The sequence below is a fragment of the Dasypus novemcinctus genome, chromosome 15 (assembly GCF_030445035.2).
Source record: "Dasypus novemcinctus isolate mDasNov1 chromosome 15, mDasNov1.1.hap2, whole genome shotgun sequence".
In the NCBI taxonomy this organism is placed as follows: Eukaryota; Metazoa; Chordata; class Mammalia; order Cingulata; family Dasypodidae; genus Dasypus; species Dasypus novemcinctus.
This window is the reverse complement of record NC_080687.1, coordinates 88659270-88680849: the sequence shown is the minus strand read 5'-3', so window position 1 is coordinate 88680849 and position 21580 is coordinate 88659270. Positions and strand designations below refer to the sequence as shown.

The following is a 21580-nucleotide window of genomic DNA, read 5'->3' as shown; positions in this document are numbered from 1 at the left end:
GTTTCCACACCACTACTTATCAAATTCTTAACCTTGTACTTAGGATGGCATGGCAAATCAAAAACATAATAGCCTGGGAATTTAGCAGTTAACCATGCATTTATCCTGTGTGGGACTGCACCAGACGTCAGTGAAATATATGAAAAGATAAAGAGCTCGCAGTTCAATCTGGTCATGTGATTTTGGATGTTAACTAACATCCAAAATGCCTTGTTGGCTGTTGATTTTAATATTATAGATAGGGTAATCATGTAATTTATCATCTAAATCAGGACATTTTTGAGAATGAAAGGGGGATCTTAATAATAACTATATGACAAGAGATGTAAACTAAGACTGTCCTGGGACAGCCAGAATATATGGTCCCCTTCATTCTAGATGATCAGCGAGGTCCTTCATCATCTTACATCCTTTGCTATTTCTCTCATCTGCAAAGGAAAAAAAATGATACTTTCCTTTTCCCCCCAGAATAGCAGCACATTGTTGAGAGTAATCATGTGGGCCTCTGAAGATTTATAGTCCCAATTCTCTCTTATGATTTCACTTTGCCTTTTCTTCTTTACTGAACATTTTGCTAAACTCTGTTCTTCAAAGCTATTCTTGCCCACCTCTGCACATACTGTGCTAATGGGGAGATCCACATTAGATGGAAGTTCCTAAGGAAGAAGGATAAAATGGTGAAAATTACTATTAATGTATTTTTGGCTTGAATGATAATTTTTTGCTACCACCTGATAATTTTTTTGTTCTCTGGTCCAACCATAGTACTTACTGAATGGGAGCAAAATTACATTGAGTTTGGAACAAGATGGTCTTAACTACATAAGATGGGGATGGAAAAATAGTTGGCCACCCACTGAAGATAGCTAAAAAGAGATACAAGGCAGATGTGGTAGAAGAAGGAACTTTTCAATTGAGACAGAGATATTAGTTCACTATCTGTATAGTCATCCATAGCATTTTCTTCTTCAGTTGAAGCCAGAATATGCTTTAACTGTTCAGGAGTGGTGATGTCCTTTTTAGTGCTCTTTAGTGAAATTTCCAAAAGGAGAAATGCTGTCGCTTTCCCTTTTGCACTCACACATAGCACGTTGTTGGTGGATATCTCATAGGTCTTTGCACTTTTCAGAGGGGCCCAGAGTGATCTTAATAGGTAAATTTGACTTGTCTTCTATACTGAACCTTTGCTAAATCTGGTTCTTTTAGGTTGAGTCTTACTGTGTTGTTATTTTTTTTTATTAAAGGTAATAGATCACAAGGAATGTTACATTCAAAAACATAAAAAAACAAGAAACATAAGAGGTTCCCACATAACCCACTCCCCACCCCCTACCACATCATTTTTGTAAATTGTGTTTTTTTGAAGATATATACATCACCAAAAAAATGTTACACTAAAAAATATAAGAGGTTCCTGTATACCCCCCACCCTCCCACCCCACTCCTCCCACACCCCCACCCCACTCCTCCCACACCAACCACCTCCCTCCTCATTGCGGCACATTTATTGCACTCAGTGAACACATTTTTAAGCACTGCTGCACTACACAGATAATAGTTTACCCTGTAGTTCACACTCTCCCCCAGGACATTCAGTGGGTTATGGCAGGATATATAAGGTCCAGCATCTGACCCTGCAATATCATTCAGGACAACTCAAAATCTCAAAAATTCTCCCACATCACATCTCTTCTACCCTCTCCCTGCCCTCAGCACCTACTGTGGCCACTTTCTCCACCTCAATGCTAAAATTTCTTCTATTTACTGTGTTGTTATTTTACCTTACTTGATCCTGCCATTATACAGCTCTTCTTCCTAGTCTACATAAATTTTCCCAGATGTTAGTACTAGGATCAGAAGTGGCCACTTAGGTACCCACATTGCATTTGCCCCTTCTTACCAACAACTCTGAGGTTATTAACTGGCCTTCTTCTAAGTTTCTAATACAAGGGAAGAGACAAGCTAGAGAAATGGTGAACATAACCTTATAAGGAGGCACACTAGCAGGAATTATGCACATTGTTTTTAAAAATATATGTATCATATGTTGTATGACTTTGAATTTAATTATGTGACATTTGACCTATAGAGAAACAACTAGTCAAGACAACTGATGGTTGTCTTGTCATACTGTAGGCAGAGATAGAAGGATTTGGGTTAAAATCTGAGTTCTTGAGTTTCAAATGTCACTTTGGAGAAATATATACCAGAATTTAGTCCAAATATCCAACCAAAGACTATAATTAAATGTAAATAGTTGTAGATATAAATTTCAAAGCAAATTTGCTTATTTTCCCTTCATATGAGCTTTTATTTCTGAAATTTATTTTATTTAGGAATAAGCATACTTTTAGCACAGTAACACTTATAAACTTTATATGGCTACCAAATATGAGAAGTATACTAGCCATCATTCCTTCATGATTTGGAATGCCAAGGGAATTTATGGAATCTTCTCAAAGGTTGTAGTCATTTTTAGATAAATCAAACATACAGAGAAATTATCTCTACCCTCTGGAGTTACCTTAATGTGTTTTTCTCTCCTTATCTTCCCTACATGACATACATGACTATAAATAGTCATCCTCTTTGTTCCAAATCCTTTGCCTTCAGCTCTCTTGGTTTATTCTTTAATGCTGCTTGGTTTAAACTTAAGCCAGTGTTTTTCCCCAAAGCATTTATTGCCTATTTGTCGGTAGTAAACTAGCTACAGTTTACCATTCATATATTTACATTGATCAGGTAGAATAAAAAATATGAGAAAACTAAAAATTTTTCATATGTTCACTTTTTTCATGATGCATATTTGCTAAATGAAGAATAATTCCCATTTGTTTTTAAATTAATTAGCAAAAAGGAAGTAAGCATCCATTAATTCTATCATCCAGAGATCATTGTTAAATCCTATTAGACCTTTTCCTGCGATATGTGTTATTTCATGCACTGAAAAAATATCTTTTCTACTTTTTTTCTGGAATTTTCCTTCTTAATAGATGAGACATGTTTCTGAAAAAGTGCTTAAAAAAAAAACCACTGCATTCCCAAGCTTTGTTATTGAAAAAAAAAATTATCTATAATGAATTGGCTTTAAGCTTGAATGACACTTCTTTCCCACTTTTTCCTCCATTTCCCTTTTTTTAAGACTTTAAGCTTATCACATTTATATTAAACATAATGAACAGATTCATGAAACATACACAGTGCTCTAATAAGGAAAGAAAACACTCATATCAACACATCTTTACACCTGTTCAAATGTCATTATCCTTTCAGATATAAATGCTGACAGATCACATAGGTTGTAACAATGACTATGTGTAACTCAAGGATGGTAGTGAAGAAACCCTATCAAAATCTTGTAATTACTCCCCAGATGTCCTGTTGATGTGTATTCTATCTCTGCTTTTAAATGCTTTATTTTTTTTTTAAATTGTCTCCTCTAACCCTCTCTCTCCTGTTTTTTCCTTTCAACCTGTAGAACTCCCTTTAGTATTTCTTGAAGGACAGGTTTCTTGTTGACAAACTCTTCATTTCTTTTTGTCTGTGAATATTTTGAACTCTCATTTTTGAACCTCATTTTTAGGTAAAACAAGATAAATTTGAATTAATGCAATCTAGGGCCATGCTTAATATTTTCATTAAAGAGGCCTTAGAAAAGGGAGAAGAGGCTTTCACTTTCTATACTATTTTAATTTTCTAATATATGTATTACTTTTTATAATTTACTTTTAAAATGTCAACTGATTATTATCTGGGAACTGGAATTTTTCATATTTGATTTTTTATTTATGTAGATCTGTGTTTAAGACATGTGTATCTGTCTGTCTGTCAATCTATAGATACAGATATAGCCTTTCTAAAATTTAAATTAAAAGTCTTTTCTGAAATTGCAATTTCATGGGAACTTTGCCTTTAATACAGCTTATACCACACTGCAGTGCCTACTTCAAGTGTAGGAAGAACATTGGCATCTTTACCAATGGCAAATGAGGAATCAAGTCACCAGGCAGAGGTTAGAAAAAAGATCCACGGCATTTCAACACAGTAAAAATGAGTTTATGCATTGGTAGGCATCAACATAAACTATCAAGTGAGGGTAGATGACACATCTTTAAAGAGGTGAAAATAAAAATAATTGACATTTATCAAGTGCTTATTGTTTAAGTGAGTTAATATTTATAAAGTGCCTAAAACACTTTTTTTTTTTGAGATGCCTGGGAGCTCATATGTGGGAAGCTAGCACTCAAACACTGAGCCACACTAGCTCCTGAGTTGGTTTTTTCATTTGTTTACTTGTTTGTTTGTTTGTTTTTAGGAAGTAATCGAAGCTGGGACTTCATATATGGGAAGTAGGTTCTCAACCACTTGAGCTACATTTCCTCCCCTTCAAACACTTTTAAAACACAGGATCTACACAATAATCCTATTTTTTTCTATTAGGCAAATGATTTTTTCCCCAGCTTTATTTTTTTAAGGAGTGTGTAAGTGTATATGTGTTTCCTATTTTACTGTGGAAGAAAGAGAGGGTCAGGAAACTTTAACCTATCAAATTATCTAACTAATAAATGGCAGGATGGGGGGTATAACCACATATTTGTCTAGCTCAAGCCTGTCATCTTTCTGCTTACTTCGCCAAGTTGTCTCTAAAAACAATGCAATACAACCTTGAATGTCAAGCTTTCAAAGATAATGGAAACTTAAGCATCATTTTTTGAATTCCATTTTCTATCATTTTTTGACATACCAGATGTAATTTACAAATAACATTCACCTTACTAGTTACTAGGTCCATTGTTTTAATCAGTTTCTTTCAAATTAATACCATTTTCCATTGACTCCAGAAGTGAAAATGTAAAGAAACTATCCTTTCTAAAAGATGCAAGCAAATTCTCATCTTTTCTCCTGCAACAGGGATTTTCTTTTTGACAAAACAAAATGGGTGACATTCACAAATTCCTCAAAATGAATGAAACAGTTTTCTTTATGAAGTTTATTCTAAAGAATGCTTTACTTAGTATCAACAGCCTCAAAATCATTACCGTTAATATAGGCAGATTTAGCAGAGTAATTGTAAATCACTGTGTATTTTCCATCATTACAACTTAGAGTTTGCTTCCATCTCAGAGCTTGTAGATTCTGTGTTTAAGGATAGAATAGACTTCCCAGGGGAAAGAGCAAGTATACCCTCTATGGGCAGGGTTCAGATAAATCTGGACAAACCTTGTTAAGGAGATCCTACAGGAAATTCAAACTTGGACTGTTGGTTTAAATAATGTAAAGTCCTTCCACCTCAGAGATTCTGTGGTTCATTCTCTCATTGAATTGGGAGGCTGAATAAGCAGTCACTCTTCTCCTTTATATTAGTAACCATTCATTACTTTATCAGCCAAAATTGCAAGTATATGTTAGTAATATTTCCAATAGAAGTGGCTGAGTCCGTGTTTTCCTATTATAAGGGACTTTATTTTAGAGTGTATTACAGGATCATGTTTACTATTTATAATTTTCTTCAGAGCAGTGCCAGGTGTACATTTTTGTGGATAGGACCACTTCATCTTTATTGAATACATCTTTGAAAGGGTATCTTTCACTTTAAAGGCTTATTCTGAGTAGTAAACAACAATACACATACTTCTCTGACAGAGACCACTCTGAGTTCTTGAAAGTACCAGAGGCATCAAAAAGAACATCTTTAGCCAGGACCTCTTTTTGGAGTAATTCCATTAGGTTTATCTTTCAAAATAGGAATTATCATCAGTTTATCCCATTAAAGTAAGATACTCTCTGCTTATCGCTTTTTGCCTCTCCTTCCTCTTTCCAAACTATTACGTGCTATAATTTCCTTTTTGTAGTCTTAGTTTTTAAAAACAAGTTCACAATGTTAATCATGGTTTTCTGAGGTATTGCAGTTCCACTCTGCATGATGATTTGCTTCCACTTCATAACGGAACTCGTAGTTTTTAAAAATGATAAAGTTTATTCAATTACATCTCAGAATTATTATCAATGAAAGGATGGTTTTGGATTTTCCATTTTTATAGTCTTCCCCCTATATATTCTCTTGCTATTTGTGAAGTAGCTTCACAGCTATTTCATTGGCTTTCAGCTTTTTTATGGGGGTGCAGAAAAAGTTAAAATGCACCCAATCTACATAAAAATTTTCACAATCTATGAATCCTCTTTCATACTTAATCAGACTCACGGAATTCTTCTTGTTCCCTTACGCATTTGTGACTGATGTTTTATGATAGTCTGTCACCCAGCTAGATGGAAAGCCCCAACCCGCACCTATAGCCAACTCTTCCAAATATGCCTGCAAGTTCAGTTGTATCATTTGTTGAAAAGGAAGTGAGAAAAGTGATAGGACACGTAGTAAGAATCTGATAGGGAAGATTTGCTAGCCATTGGGATGAGAAACAACTGAGTCAAATAGTGTCAGTTCTGAGGAAGTCAAGCATTAATTCTCATAACAAACCTATGAGCACTTATGGTAAACAGTAGTTAGGGAATCAAAAATATCAAGGAGGTTACAATTAGTTGGGAAAGCAGTCAATGAATTACAAAGGAATAGTGTGTTTTATTACATCTATACAGAGAGGGGTATAGGGTAAAGCAGCCAGATTGCTGCCATCTGCCCTGGAGGAGAGTCAGAGAGGATAACAAGCTGAGTCTTTAAAGGAGGGGTTCTTAACAAGAGGTCCATGAGCTTGAATTGAAATTTTAAAAAACATTATTCTTGTGGAGATGTGTTGGTGCAAGTGTGAAACATTTATTAAATGATACACAGTAGAGTGTGGACTTAGTAAGGGGTCCGTGGAATAAAAAAGGTTAAGAAACCCTGCTTTGAAGGATTACTACTTGTTCTCCAAGCAAACAAAGGAAGGAGAACACTGCAGGCAGGAAGAGTTTGAAGGGAATGTGGTGTGTTTTGGAAGCTGCAAATAGTTTGATGACTAAAAGTCAAGGTTAAGTGAGGGTATGCTGGGAGGTAGGGCTAAAAGAGAGAGAAGAAAGAGGCAGGGGAAGTCAGAAGCTAACTGTAAACAAGGGGCCTGGTTGAATCACAATTTAGCAAGACCCTCTTTGGATTTCTAAAGGCAGTAAACTGAAAAGCAGTGAACCTGGGGAGGCATGTTAAGAAGCCGTTGCAGTAATCCACGCGAAGGATAGTGAGACCCACGTGTGGCAGGGTTGGTAAAGCAGGTGGCAGAGAAAGAAAAGTTTTTGCAGGGAAACCTGAAGAAAGATGAGGAAAAGGAAACTCAGGCTCCAGAATCGTACACCGGCAGCTTCTGTGAGGGGCGACGTGTGGGGTGAGCTGACAACCTCCGCGTTGGCTCAGGGTCACCCTGGGCAACTGTACCAGGGCTGCACAGTGTCAGCCTGGATAATGGGGAGCATTTTTGAGAAATGCCGGCAAAGAGTATCAAGTTTCCCCCCTTTTTCCTTCTCCTGCACCCAAATCACCCTGTACTTCTGGGACTCCTGCAGAACCTAGGTGGCAGTGGTCCACTAGTCATAAAGTGACCACAGCATCTCTGTGCGGAACCAGCCACAGAAAGGGACAAGCACGTCCCCGTGGGGTGCATATTATTTGCAGCAAAGCAAAATCCATTTACCAGCAACGTGTGAAACCACATGAAAGTGAGATTATGAAGTTACTGGCAAAAAACTGAAGGGAAAATGAGAATTAATAATAGTACCCATTATTACTAATGTTCAGTATTTAATATGGCTTCCATCTTGTCTCTATTTAGTGTGCTCATTTTTTACTTCAATAAATATAAAATATTTATAAGGGCTTTCATAGCTTTACTTCTGACCTGGCTCTCCTTATTAACGTATCCTCTATCAGATCTTAAATTTTAAAATTGCAAATTTTACTGAACTCTATTCTAAAAGTTTCAAGTGCACAAAATTAAATGGAACTCCATAAAAGCAAGAGATCCACTCTGCCCAGACAGGACTATGGCAAAAAATGCAAGGGAAGTGACATTTGAACTGGGCCTAAAGAATGAGAACGATTTCACCAAGGAATTCTAGGCCGAGATCTGGCCTCGTGGAAGCCTGAAAATGCAAAGCATGTTCAGGATCAGCCAGTGCAGTTCGAGGGGTCTAGGGGCACAGCCTGCCTAGAGAGGGAGAGGAAGGGGTAAGCTGAAGCCGAAAGCATTGCTCAGGTCTGTTCTCTGAAAGGTTCCAGTGGACTGTCCAACCTAATTTTTGCCAGAGGCTACAATTAAAGCGTTAAGAATTAGTGGGACATGCTGAAATTGGAGTTGTTTTCTTCTCAAAGATGGTAGTAATAGGTGAATTTTTGAAAGTCTGTGCAACTACCCTGAAGGGTTCCATTATTCCTGTGAAAATTAGTAGTTCTTGTGGTAAGGAAATGTAGGATTGTTGATAATAGGTTTGTCAACAACTTCCAATTACATAATGCCCCTAGAAAGATCCAAATCTTTCTCATGTGTTTCCTTCATCCTCCAGAAATAGTTTTGGCACACATTCAAAGAAGGCAGAAATTTGCCAGAACGTACTGTTTAAAACCCCGGCTCACCTATTTATGGAAACAATCTTAGACAAATCTCTTGCATGTCATTTGGATTCTATTCTATTATTCAACTTTGGTGTCCATATGCATCATGTTATGAATTTTATGTGTATTTAGAAAAAAAATGGTTTCTTTGCTCAAGTGCTATAATTTGATCTCATAATTTGGATAGTCACCTTTCTTTGAGTTAAAATTCTACTTCCAGATTTTTATTATTACTTCCACAAGGGATTAAGAAACATCACAGCATACTGCATTGAAATGCTTCATTGTCTAAAAAAACATTCATGAATGACATTGAAGATAAAAAGTAGTATGTTTATGGTCCTTAAGTTCATCCTCCTTTCCCTTAAAATCAAATCCAGACATCATTCCAGCTAGGGCTTTAACAAGTGGCAGGATCTTAAAACTGTGGAAAATGTCATTATTACTTAAATCAAATCAGGTGTAAAACCTTAAATTTGATCAGAGTTGGGTGGCGGATTTCAGTAACAGATTTTAGGGCCTTTTGCTAACTGGTTATTAGTTTAGACTCACCACCAAGTAATGTGGATTATGTTTCCAATTCCAAAGCTTGCTTGTGCTCCAAAATATAATGCTTTTTCATCCATGAAATCCCTTTCTCCTGACTACTAATTTACTGAAGGGGAGAGAATTGGTAATGGTCAGATTTTTCCACAGCTTATTGGGAGAGCACAGTAATGGAAAATAAATGAGGCACTCTGGTTTACCTCAGTTGGCCAGACTAGAGGCCACAGTAAAAGCCTAGAAACAACACTTTACATTACCAAGGAGCAGGATAGAGTGGGTTTGACTGTGCAACTCCAGAACATCCTGCATATGTGCCTTTCAGTTAGCATTGTTGCTGACATTAGTACCCAGTTATATGGTTCCAGAATAGATTCTATATGGGGTACCTGAAGGTCCTCCCCATACCCTGCCAGCCAAACAGCCAGGACTAATTTTAGGTGGAGCCAGGCAGCCTGTGATTTCCATGACTGTTATTTAGAATGAGTTGGCCTAGCTCAAACCAGATTTTAGGAATTTCCCTGCCATTGTCAGTAAAGACTGGAAGTTGAGCAAAGTTACTTTTTCTCAAATAGACAAGAGTAATTTTTTTAAACCTCTGTGTTATATTTTTCTGAGATTATTAAAAGACATGTCAGATCTACTTTTTAGGCTAGGAATCAACCAAGAATAATTTTTATTAAGCATTCTCTGCTTCTAATTAGATTTCAAGATGTGAAACTGTTTCTCTTGTCTTCAAAGAACCAGTTTGGGATATATTTAGTGCTTCTTTTTATACCCTTTAATAAAGCATGTCTATCAGGGTGCCCATTCTATTTTTAGGTTTAGATATTTTTGCCTCTGATTATTTATTTTCACCCCACAGCACCAAGGTAATGGACGGGACAGATTCCCCAGGCTGTACATCTCTTTGATTTCACAAATGAAGACATTAATATCAGAGAAATTAAGCGACATTGCCCTTCCCAAGTTTGCATCACTAGTTAATAATACAATTTGCATTCTATTACGTGATGTCTTTTATGATAGCGCAAAATTATGTCTCCTTCCTTTGTTTTTCTCCTATGTTCTGAGCACTAATCCTCCTTTGGATAAACTGTTGAAAGCAAATAAAGAGTACAGCTCATTCCCTAAACATTCTGTGAGATGTCGAGATCTTCCCTTTTGACACAGAAATGCATTCTTACTACATTCAAAAGAGAGGAAACAATAAGAGTAAATCCCCTGAAGTCAGGATAATTGTTCAAATCCTTAAAATCTATTTTAGATTATAGATGCAAAAGCACATATGTCCTTTTGAGAGATTTGTGTTGTCCATTTAGAAGAATTTCAATCTAAATTTCTTTTTAATTTCTTTCTTTTTGTGTTAAACATTTATATTTCAAAGGAACGGAAGCATATACCGTCAGAATGATGGTTACCATATTTTATGTAAAAAATAGCTAAGCCTTTCTTGGTCTTTATAAATAAAAGAAGTATTGTGTCACCTACTGTTTTACCAAAAGTAAAAGGGTTTCTAAATATAAATTTGTAATGCTTTAATAATCAACCACCCACTCATTTCAATTTGTATCCACATGTACATTATTTTAAAAGAATGTTTAAATCATTTTTTGCTTTAGCTTGTCATGGCATAAGAAATTTGTTATGGATTATGTGACAAGTCAGTGGTTACGTTTTTTAAAGATTCAAAGGAGATAATTTGGTTAAAAGTAAAGCCTTTCTTCTCTAAAATTGGTCTGTGGTTTTGTACTTTAGCCTTGCCATATTTCCTTTGGCAAATCACTTTATTTAAAAGTAACTTTAAATAAAAGGAGATCTAAACACAAAATTATTCCGTTTGCAGTCAGCAAAGTAGTTCCCTTGGTGGTGGGGTGGGGTTTGAAAGAGGCCACAAAGGGGCTCCCGGACGCTGGGGATGCTGTTTCTTTGGGCACTGGTTACACAGGTGTCTTCTGGACTAAGTGGTACATTTGTGTGAATGTTGCTGTGTGTATACTACATTGCAATTGAAAGTTTAAAAAAAATTAAGGTACCAGAATAAAGTCTATGGAACTTACCCTGTACAACTTAAAAACATTTGACTAACAGTAGTATGTACTATTTATTATCTGATCCCAAATATTAAAAAATAGACTGAAAAATTTGACCAATTTTTTCCCAACTGCTCTTTTCTATGTTTTACCAGCAATTTAGATGTTAAATTACTAAATATTCTATCATTTCAAGAAAAAAATACGTAAAATCTAATTATATTTGTCATATAAGGTAAAAATGGAATAGGACCTTATCTACCGAGTCTCTGAAATGTAGCATATTTTTCTTCTTCAGGTATATTCTAAACATGACTTTATAAACTGTCCTTTTATAAAATGAAGTATAACTCACTTCTAAGTAAAGCATTCTTCAGATTTGTGTGGTTGATAAGAGATGACTCATTATTCTTTCCTTTGGCTTGAAAACAAGAAAAAATGTTTACTTTTCAAATCATCCTCGACAGGTTGCCCCTACCAGAGCAGACTTTCATGGGATACTGGACAATTGGTCAGTCAAGAAATGAAATGCAAAAACTTTTGTGTCCTGCAGAAACTCATCAAATAGACATAAAGGTTAATATCCTTATTATTTCTTCATTGAAGTATTGAATGTTACAAATGTGTCTTTATTTTACCTAGAGAAAAGCCATACAATATCAGAAATACTGTTCTGATATTATTTTGGAATAGATTCAGCATCTGCTCCAACTCTCAGGCAAGTCGCCCCCTGGGAACTCAAAGGAGGCAATTCCTAATGGCCAGATAGAATTTCTTAGCACTAATCTGTATTTCAGGAAAGCAAGATATGTTGTGTGTTTTCCTAGAATAGTCACTCCATGATATTTGACTTCACTTGATATGATTCCTAATAAGATTGAAACTTTGTGCTCCTTGAATTTTGAGGCTCTTTTTAGGCATTCGTTGTTGCTAGGCCCTGAATTCATGTGAAAAAGGAAAGGAAGAAAAGGACTATCAGTCAGTCAAGAAGAAATGAATTTCTATGGGGAATTAGGTTTTTGTAAAATCCTTAGGGCAGGAGGAGAACAGTCAATGGGTCACCCTGAACTTTCAAGTTCAAGATCAGTGCTTCTGCTCCAGCTACCACCCCTCTGCTGGAGGCTGAACGGTGGAGCAGGATCAGCACCCTTTTTCTATCAAGGACCAGATAGTAAATATTTTAGATTTTATGGTCATACAGACTCTGTTGCAACCACTCCGCTCTATCACAGCATAAAAACAGAGACAATATACAAACAAATGAGCGTGGATGCATTCCAGTAAAACTTGAGTTACAAAAACAAGACAGCCGGCCAGATTACACCTACAGGCCACAGTTGGTCAAAGCGCGCAGTAGAGCATGGACTCTGGCCGCTCATATTCGTCAGAGCTTCCTTGTATACTCTAGCTGCAGGAAGATGACCTCTCTTCTGCCTCCCAATTTCATGCACGGGATTTCATTGGCAGAACCTAAGTTCACATTGAGAACCCTTGCTACAAGAGAGACTGGGGGGGGGAGGGTGGCGTAGTTTTTAGTCTTTCAGTCTCCCAGATGCAGACTAGATAGAAAGGGATGGGCATGGGTGCCACAAGAGCCTATATCTAGCCCAAACTTTTGCTATTAATCAAAGATTAACAGGATATGCAGATCATGACATTTCAGTTGTCTCCATAGTTCTTCCAGGAAATACCCAGCACTAATATCTTATTAACTTATTATTTACTTATTTCCTCTACTTATGTTTATATTGAATAATTATCACCATATATGAAATACATTACTTTCCAAAACTGCACCAGTGATTATCAGTAAATTTTTAAAATTCAAATGTTACATTTTTTACATTTTATTTCAAAGAGAAAGCTTCAGCCATCATGTTTCTATACAATGACATCTCGTTTTTGAGTTTTACCATAGTTCGCAAATAGTCATCCATCACAATAGTAATATATCAGGCCCTGCTTCATTCATTTACAAATTATTCTTCTGGTTTGAACAGCTCTGGGTCCTGGTACTTGGAGTTCAAAACTGACTCTTGGCTGAGAAAGGAATGGAGTAGTAAGAATTTACATCTGGTATATTTTGTGAGTAAAGAGAAAAGAAAAAGTGAGAAAGTAAGTAAAATAGCACATGTGAAAGGACTTATAAACACAAGCATTTGGTATTGTTACAAATTACAGGCTAGTCAATGAGAGGAGGTATATCAGGCTATTGAATAATTGAATTCAAATTCTATGTTTTGGAAAAACTTGAGCTTTTCTGTATTTTGGTGACTACCAAAATTTCCTAACTCAGATAATTAATACTTTATTATAGGGTCCAGTACTTATAAACATTCAGGAATATCCAATTGAAAGGCATGAAGAAAGATCCCTAAACTTTACTGAACAATGTGCCTCCTGGAAATTACCACTGGACGATATTAACTTCATCTGTGACATTGCTACATCACATGGTATGTAAACTGCTGCTTTTGATTTTTACTTCCTGCATTAATTTTTTTTAAAAAAGAAGGATTAAAATCATCTCCAGATATCAAGAAGTCGATAATAGAATCAAGGACTGTCATTCTTGGATCAGATAGTAATTACATATAATTTACAACTGATTTCCTGTAACAGCCTAACAAAATGCTATTGTAGAATCCACATAAGCACTACTGAGTTGGTACACATATGTCTGTTTCTCATTAAAATTGTAGCACAAAGTTAAACACACCCAGGCATGTGTTAAAAATAGAAAGGAGAAAGAAAAAGGAGAAACATTGGGTTTTTTGGCTGGGATTCCAGTTTGGTGATTGCATGAACCACAAAAGCAGAATTGGAGTGATTTGCAGTCACTAAAATTTCTCATCGTCAAGAATAGCAAATAAAGGGTATGTACTTTTGCTAGCTTCCAGGACTGTTTTGTGTGCCCTGGGTCCCTTTTGGCAGAAGTTCCTCAGCTGATGTCAGTTACTAAGGTGATAATAAACAGAAGTGGTCGCAGAGGAAGAGAGAGAGTTTCTACCATGACTACAATGGGGTTGTTGAAGCAAAAATCAGTAGCTTCTTTTCATTCCTAGAAGTTCTGTGGCTACACTTCATTCCCTGAATCAGCCACTTTGATTAAAAATACGTGCTTTTAAATTTTTTTCAGGTTTTTTTTTTTCTGATTAGTGCTCTTCTTAAGATATTTTATATTTGCCAGTAAAGAGAAAGTATGAGAATTTATGACTAAAGTTTGAACTTTGGCTCCTGTCTAGAATTTAGGAGTTGTAAGTGTGCTATAATCCTTAACCCCATGCCCAGGACACACTTTGCTAATCGTTTGCAGATCTTTCCTCATTTAACCTGGCTACAGTCTCAGAATTCTTCACAGCATAGCTTTTCCACTGCCACTCAGTCAGCGCTGGCACTTAAAGATGGAACTCATTTGCTGTCCTTCGTAGAAATTCTACCTTCTACTTAGAGGCTACATTAACAGACTAAGTTTTTGCAGTTGTTAATGTTGTTTTACTTACTCTGCATTTGTGAGAGAAGAAAACATTTTCTTGGGTTAGAATTCGAGTCAAAAATATGTGTACTTTGGCTAAAAATTAAACATCACTTAATTCCTATAATAAGAAAGAATAATTGATAAGTTTATGTCTATTAGCACTTTTTATTATCCCTGGTGCCCTCTTCTATCCTGGAAGGTTCTCAATAAATGTTGAATTGAACTCATTTGTGCTGATACTGGAAGTGTTAAAAAAAAAAATCCATAAAGTATAAATTCTGTGACTCCATCTGATATTTAAGATAAAAATACATATAGTTCACATATGTTGCTCCTAAATACTGTGCATCTTTTTCAGCCCTTCTGTTGACTTGTGTTTTTTAAATCAGTGTTAGCTTATTTATTAAGTTTACTTTATTTTTATATATAATATTTAGTCTTTATTTGTAGACATGGCATACATACAACATGCACACACATACAACATATGTTCCAGATTTTCCAGGATAGTCCCAAATTAAACAAACAAACAAAATAGACAGTACTATAGCACAAAGCACTTTGCTTCCATTCAAGGAAGAGTTTCCTGACATTGAGGATTGCTAAATATTAAATGGTGTTATCATGAGATATTGTGGAATTCTTTTGAGAACAAATAGATATTTTTCTGGAATAGATAGGTATTTTCCTGGAATATTTAGAGAAGGACTAAATGACCCCTTATGGTCTTTTTCGGCCTGATCATCCACACATCATCTGCCAGGTTCCAACTGTGTGTTCAACCTCATGGTTCAGTTTTCACGGACCTCTCAACCAGTCAGAATCTCTACTGCACACCACAAAACTAATGCTTTTTGTCATTTCAGAAAATGAGGACAATTCTCTGTATGTAGTTGCTTGTAATCCTGTTTCCTTATACTATATGAATATGACTGGGAAATGTGGCTACTTTGTGGACTTTTATGATGTCTTCCCAAGAACGGCCAGTGGAGTCTGGCATCCGTTTGTGACAGTGGCACCTCTGGGAAATCCCCTCAAAGGTCAGGTGATTCTTCACGAGCAGCAGGTAATGAACACTAGGCCTGCTCTCATGCTACAATTGTGAAAAGAGCAACTATGTGAAAGAAGAGGCAAGCTTGATTTACTACCCATAACTGAAAATATTGCTTTCATAAAGATCATGGAGAGGGGCTGGACGGAGGGTGTAGGAAATGTATTTGGTCAGTATCACAAAGGCAAGCTAATATCTTCCTCTGTGCAGAGATTTGAACATGACCTGTAAGCCTGGAAACTTGTAAGTCAGGGTTTCTCTATCTCAACACTTGACATTTTGGGCTGGATAATTCTTTGCTGCACAGCTTGTATTCTCTTAGGGGAGACAGTCACCAAACAATTAAACCAACAAATAAATATGCCAGTTTCAGACAGTGAGAAATGCTGTACGGAACAAGGGCAATGTTTCCAGAGTGGGGTAAGGGGACTTGGGCAGGTGAGCAGTACTAAAAAGAGACCTGACTGACATTTTTTATGTGGAGTCAGCTACATAAATACACTGAAGAGAATATACTATGATCCTGTAGTGTCTGATGATACTCAAGTTCTATTCATCACTACTATTCTAAGACTATTTAAGACACTAAGGAAAAGTACAGGTGCCCAGAACCAGGCTCAAAATAGTTCCAAACAAAAGGTATAGATCAAAAGGCAGGCTGAGTTCCAATCAGTGAGAATTCTAAAGGCCTGAGTTAAACTGTACTGACCAATAGAAAAGAGTCTAATGTTTCTGTATACTTACTATCTGTCAAGAACTATACTAGGAATAGAATACATTCAACAGGTTTTTATTGTGTTCCTACTATTAGAGATACTCCAGTGAACAAAACAACAAAAATCTTTGTCCTCAAAAGCATATATTCTGCCGGAGGGAGACAGACATTAGACAAAATAAATAATTTAATTATAGCTTAAGTTAGAAATGAGAAGCAAGGGAGAATAAAATACGACTGGGAGAAAAACTGCAATTTCAAATAGGGTGGTAGGGATTGCCTCACTGAGAAGGTGATATTTAAGCAAAGACTTGAAGGAGGTGAGTGATCGAATAAATATCTGGAAGAAGAGTGTTCTAGGCAATAGTCAAGGCCCTGAGACTGGAGTATGCCTCTCCGTCTTAAAGAAATGTGGTAGGGAAGATTGAATGAAGGGAGAATAAGAGGACGTGAGGTCAAAGGGATCACTTAGTGGGTTGGGGGTGGGGAGGGAGGGAAGGAAGCAAGTTGTGTGGAGCCTTGTGGGCCATTGTAAGGTTCTGGGTACTTCCTGTGAGTGAAGGGGAAAGCATTAGAGGGCTTCAAGCAGAGAAGTGGCATGATCTGACTTATATTTTTATATATTGTAGTGAGCAGACCATAGGAGTTGAGGCAGAATAGGAGACCAAAGGTATTTTCATAACAGTCCAGGCAAGAATTAATGGCAGTCTGGAGGAAGACGGAAGCTGTGAGTCGTGAGAGTTTCTGGGTATATTTTGAAGGTAAAATCAGTAAGATTTCCTGACAGATCAGATATATGGGGTGAGAGTAGAGAAGGGCAGCTTCAAGGTTTGGGGCCTGCGCAACTGCAAGGATGGAGTTGCCATTGACTGGGATGGGGAAGGAACAGGTTGAGCCGTGGGGCGTCGATCAGACTTTTTATTAAATTTGAGATGTCTGTTAGACACCTCAGAAGATGATGAGGCCTAAATTCCACAGAGGGGTTAGAACAGTCAATATAAATTTGGGAGCCATTGGCCTATAAATGATATTTAGAGTCATGAGAATGAGAGAGGTCACCAAGTGGGTGAACGTGGGTAGAGTAGAGAAGTCCAAGGACTAAACCGAGGGGCACTAAAATATAAAAAATCAGGGAGAGGAGGAGGCATCAGCCAAGGGGACTGAGAAAACCAGAAGAGTGTGGTGTCCTGGAAGGCAAGTGATGAAGGTCTCAAGGAGGAGGATCCATTGTTAAATGCTGATAGTATAACTAAGATATTACATACATTATCTGTTCTCCCAACTGCCAGTGAAGTAGCTATTAGCTTTATTTACATATGGGGAACTGAGGCTCAGAGTTAAAGTTACTGGCCCAGCAAGTACTGAGATTCAAACAAAATAGGGTTGATCCTATCGAAATTAAACTTCATCCACTCTCTCACTCATGACTGACACTTGGGGAAAAGGTTAATCTGAACAATTAAAAAGTGTTCATAATAGGAAAATGTTGAAGTAACATAATGTTACTTGTAAGTATTTAAAGTCACCAGTAAAGCTCAGTGTTACCAAGAAATGATACTGTTATTAGACTGTGTATCACCAAGAGGAAAATATTGTGTAAATTAAATATGTAATTTATATGTAAATAAAATATAAATGTTAGTAGTTCACTGAGTAAATAAGTCAACTTTAACTTTAGACCTTGTCTAAATAATCATAAATTCTGAGTTAATAAGGTCTTTTCGGATTGCTTTCACTTTTTTTTCATTTTCACTTTCTCGTAAAAGCAGAGTTTAAAAATATCCAGGTATTGCTTATAAAAATTTGTGTCCAGGAGATTAGAATAAGGGTTTACTTTACAGATTTCCAAACGAATATCAAAGTCATTGTATTGAATTCTATAGCAAGAAGAATCAGTCATAAAAAGCACGTGATATCTTGGTAATTTTTAATTCAGCAACCCATCAAATTTGGATAGGACTTTAAATTTGGAGTATTTATTCAAATACTGCAAGATTTACAGCTGTCAAATGAACTGTCAAATTTATGGAAACAAATTATTTAAAAGTACCCGATTTTTTAAGTTCTCAGCCAGTGTTTTGTTATCTCAAAAGATCCAATTATATGGCAACATTGCTAATTAATACTCTGTTCAATTATAATGACCTTCATCAAAGAAACCATCTTTTTTCATTGAAATGAAGTGCTTGACTTCCATAGCCAATACCTTGCCTCCTTGGATTCTTGCGTGCTACCTTACTTAGCACTTTGGCTACAGTTTCAACAGTTTTCCAGAATACAACCTCAGTACCCCAAGCAGATGTGCCCAGCATATCCAGATACCTCCACTCTGAATTGCCTCCTCTTTTTTCCAGGCAGGTTATCTCAACTGTCTGTTTTATAGTGTGACTCTTTTAGGATATAAGACCTGTTTGATTCCAAATGAATAGCACTCAGCTGTGAAATTTAACGAATGATAAGTAATTCCAGTCTAATAAAAAACGAGTGTCCTGCTATCGAATCCTTCTTCCCCATGTTGCCCTAACTGAAATGAAGCTAAAATGCTGCAGAGAAGTACTTCCATTTAATTCATCCTCCCTTGTCTTTTTAAAACAAAGCTTCACTACAGATGGATTTTCCTGGTTAGTTTAAGAAGCTGTTCAAAAATTCCTTGCTAAAATAAAATCTGAAGTGAGGAAAGGAACTTTGCCATGCCTAAAAATAAAGACACCCCCCTCCCCATGAGATTACTTATTACATCTGTACAAAGTTTAGAATTTCAGACTTTGGGACATTGAGGTCATCCAGGGGTTACTTTTCTCCCAGTCAAATACAAACATAATAAAATAGCACACGTGCTTCTCCTCCCTGCTCCCTTAAAGAAGTGCCAAAGCCACAGTTACATGTACTCATGTGTGACGCAAAATTCTATTTTTAAACTCAGACAGAATATATCATTAGTCATTTACAGAAGGAAACCATTAACATCTAAAAGGATGGAGCAACAGAACTCTCTCATGTTGCCAATTGCTTATAAAACTCAGTCTAAATACAGCAATGGCTGGAAATGTATGTTTTCTTTCACATAGAAAGATAACCTTTCAGTTCTCTTATGCCAAGTTACGAGTATATAAGTTTTAGACCCCAAAAAAGGAAGTAAAAATGCAAAATTACTTATTTTTATGATTAATCTTCTTTTGGGATAAAATTTATTATTTTAGGCCTTTTAGTTTAGAAAAGTTAATATTACTCCAAATTGAATTGCTTAAGTGCAAACAATTCATGTTAATGAAGTACATATTTATAATTCAGAAAATATTCACTCCTTTGAAAAATACTAATCAAGATGTAGTCTAGAATAGACTTCATACACTTTTTTTTAAAGATTTATTTTATTTATTTCTCCCCACCCCCTCTTTTGCATTTGCCATGTCTGTTCGTTATGTGCTTTTTTTTTTTTTTTAGGAGGCACCAGGAATCAAACCCAGGACCTCCCATGTGGGAGGGAGGCACCCAATCGCTTGAGCCACCTCCACTTTGTTGTGTCTCTCATTATGTGTTCCTGCTTGTGTCTCTTGTTGCATCATCTCGTTGCATCAGCTCGCCACACTAGCCCGTTGCATCAACTTTTGGTTGATTTTGGTTGTCTTCTTTACAAGGGACTAGGAACCACCCTGGGACCTTGCATGTCATAGGCAAGAATTCAATTGCTTGAGCCACATCTGTTTCCCTAAATTTTCCTAAAGGAAAATTCTAAGATATCATTAACATTCTCAGAATTTTCAGATGCTGCTTTTCTCAGATGTTAGTATTTTAAAGAATATTCCTAACACACATTCCTAATGGAGAATTACATATTGTACAGAATGATGCGTTCTAAAGGTGAAGATATTGGTGGAAAGATTAAAGCCTTGTCAACATGTTTAGTAGAATTTTAATACAGCCAGGACTCAGAGTATATGGTGTGAAGGAAACTATGTGTTGCAAATCCTATTTTAATTCTTGAGCACTTCCATAAAATTAGCCTCCAAAATAAAGTTGAAACAACACTATAAGTTACCAGGTTCACAGATGAATCATTAACCTTTTTACATTTCTTTTTATTTCTAATTAGATTATATAACTGAGTGCAGGGACCATGGTTAGTTCTTTTTTTTTTTTTTTTTATGGTACCAGGGGCCAGGGATCGAACCCAGAACCTTTCATGTGGGAAGCTGGTACTCAACCACTGAGCCATGTCAGCTTCCCTGACTTGGTTTTTTCATTTGTTTTGCTTGTTGTTTGTTTTTGTTTTTACAAGAGGCACAAAGAACTGAACCGGCGACCTCCCATCTGAGAGGCAGGTCTTCAATCACTTGAGCCATACCCACTCCCCTTTAATTCATTTTTTTTTTAAGATTTATTTTTTTATTTATTTCTCTCCCCTTCCCCCCCCCCACCCCGGTTGTCTGTTCTGTGTCTATTTGCTGCGTCCTCTTTGTCCGCTTCTGTTGTCAGCGGCACGGGAATCTGTGTCTCTTTTTGTTGCGTCATATTGTGTCAGTTCTCCACGTGTGTGGCACCATTCCTGGGCAGGCTACACTTTCTTTTGCGCTGGGCGGCTCTCCTTACAGGGCGTGCTCCTTGCACGTGGGGCTCCCCTCCGGGGGGGACACCCCTGCATGGCAGGGCACTCCTTGTGCGCATCAGCACTGCGCATGGGCCAGCTCCACACAGGTCAAGGAGGCCCGGGGCTTGAACCGCGGACCTCCCATGTGGTAGACGGACGCCCTAACCACTGGGCCAAGTCCGCCGCCCCTCCTTTAATTCATTTTTGTAGCTCCATTTTAAACTGCTCAATAAATAGTATGGAGTAAAGGAACAAACATTTCATATTTTATTGTTTCCAATATTTTGCAAAGTATACATTAATAATTTGGTACTTTATGACTTTATTTTCCCCAAAGAAAGTGCTTTTGTTCTTCTTAAAATAAAAAGTTCACTAGGGTTAGGACAACTAGAGGAACCCCCAAATTCGGGAAGAGAGGGAGGCAGGGAAGACAAGAGACTACTTTAAAAAATGAACAAATCTCGAGCTTGTCACTGTTCTCTTTATTTTCAGAGTAACGTCATCCTGTTGTTAGATACCACTAGCCGGGCCCTTCGTCGTCTCATCCTTTCTTCAGAAGAGGCTAAGAAATTTTCCTGGTGGAACAAGGAGGGGACTGTAAGGAAAACAAAGCTTGTCTGGCAAATTGCTAAGCAT

General features: G+C 36.9%; 1 protein-coding gene across 1 annotated transcript in view; it reads left to right on the top strand.

Moving 5' to 3' along the window:
- The window catches only part of VWA8 (von Willebrand factor A domain containing 8), a 429880-nt gene that overhangs the window by 270055 nt on the left and 138245 nt on the right, over nucleotides 1-21580 (top strand). The window contains exons 27-30 of the mRNA XM_058276628.2: nucleotides 11580-11688; nucleotides 13430-13568; nucleotides 15457-15656; nucleotides 21437-21541. Of these exons, the coding sequence (XP_058132611.1) occupies nucleotides 11580-11688; nucleotides 13430-13568; nucleotides 15457-15656; nucleotides 21437-21541 (553 nt within the window). The remainder of the gene's footprint in view (nucleotides 1-11579; nucleotides 11689-13429; nucleotides 13569-15456; nucleotides 15657-21436; nucleotides 21542-21580) is intronic.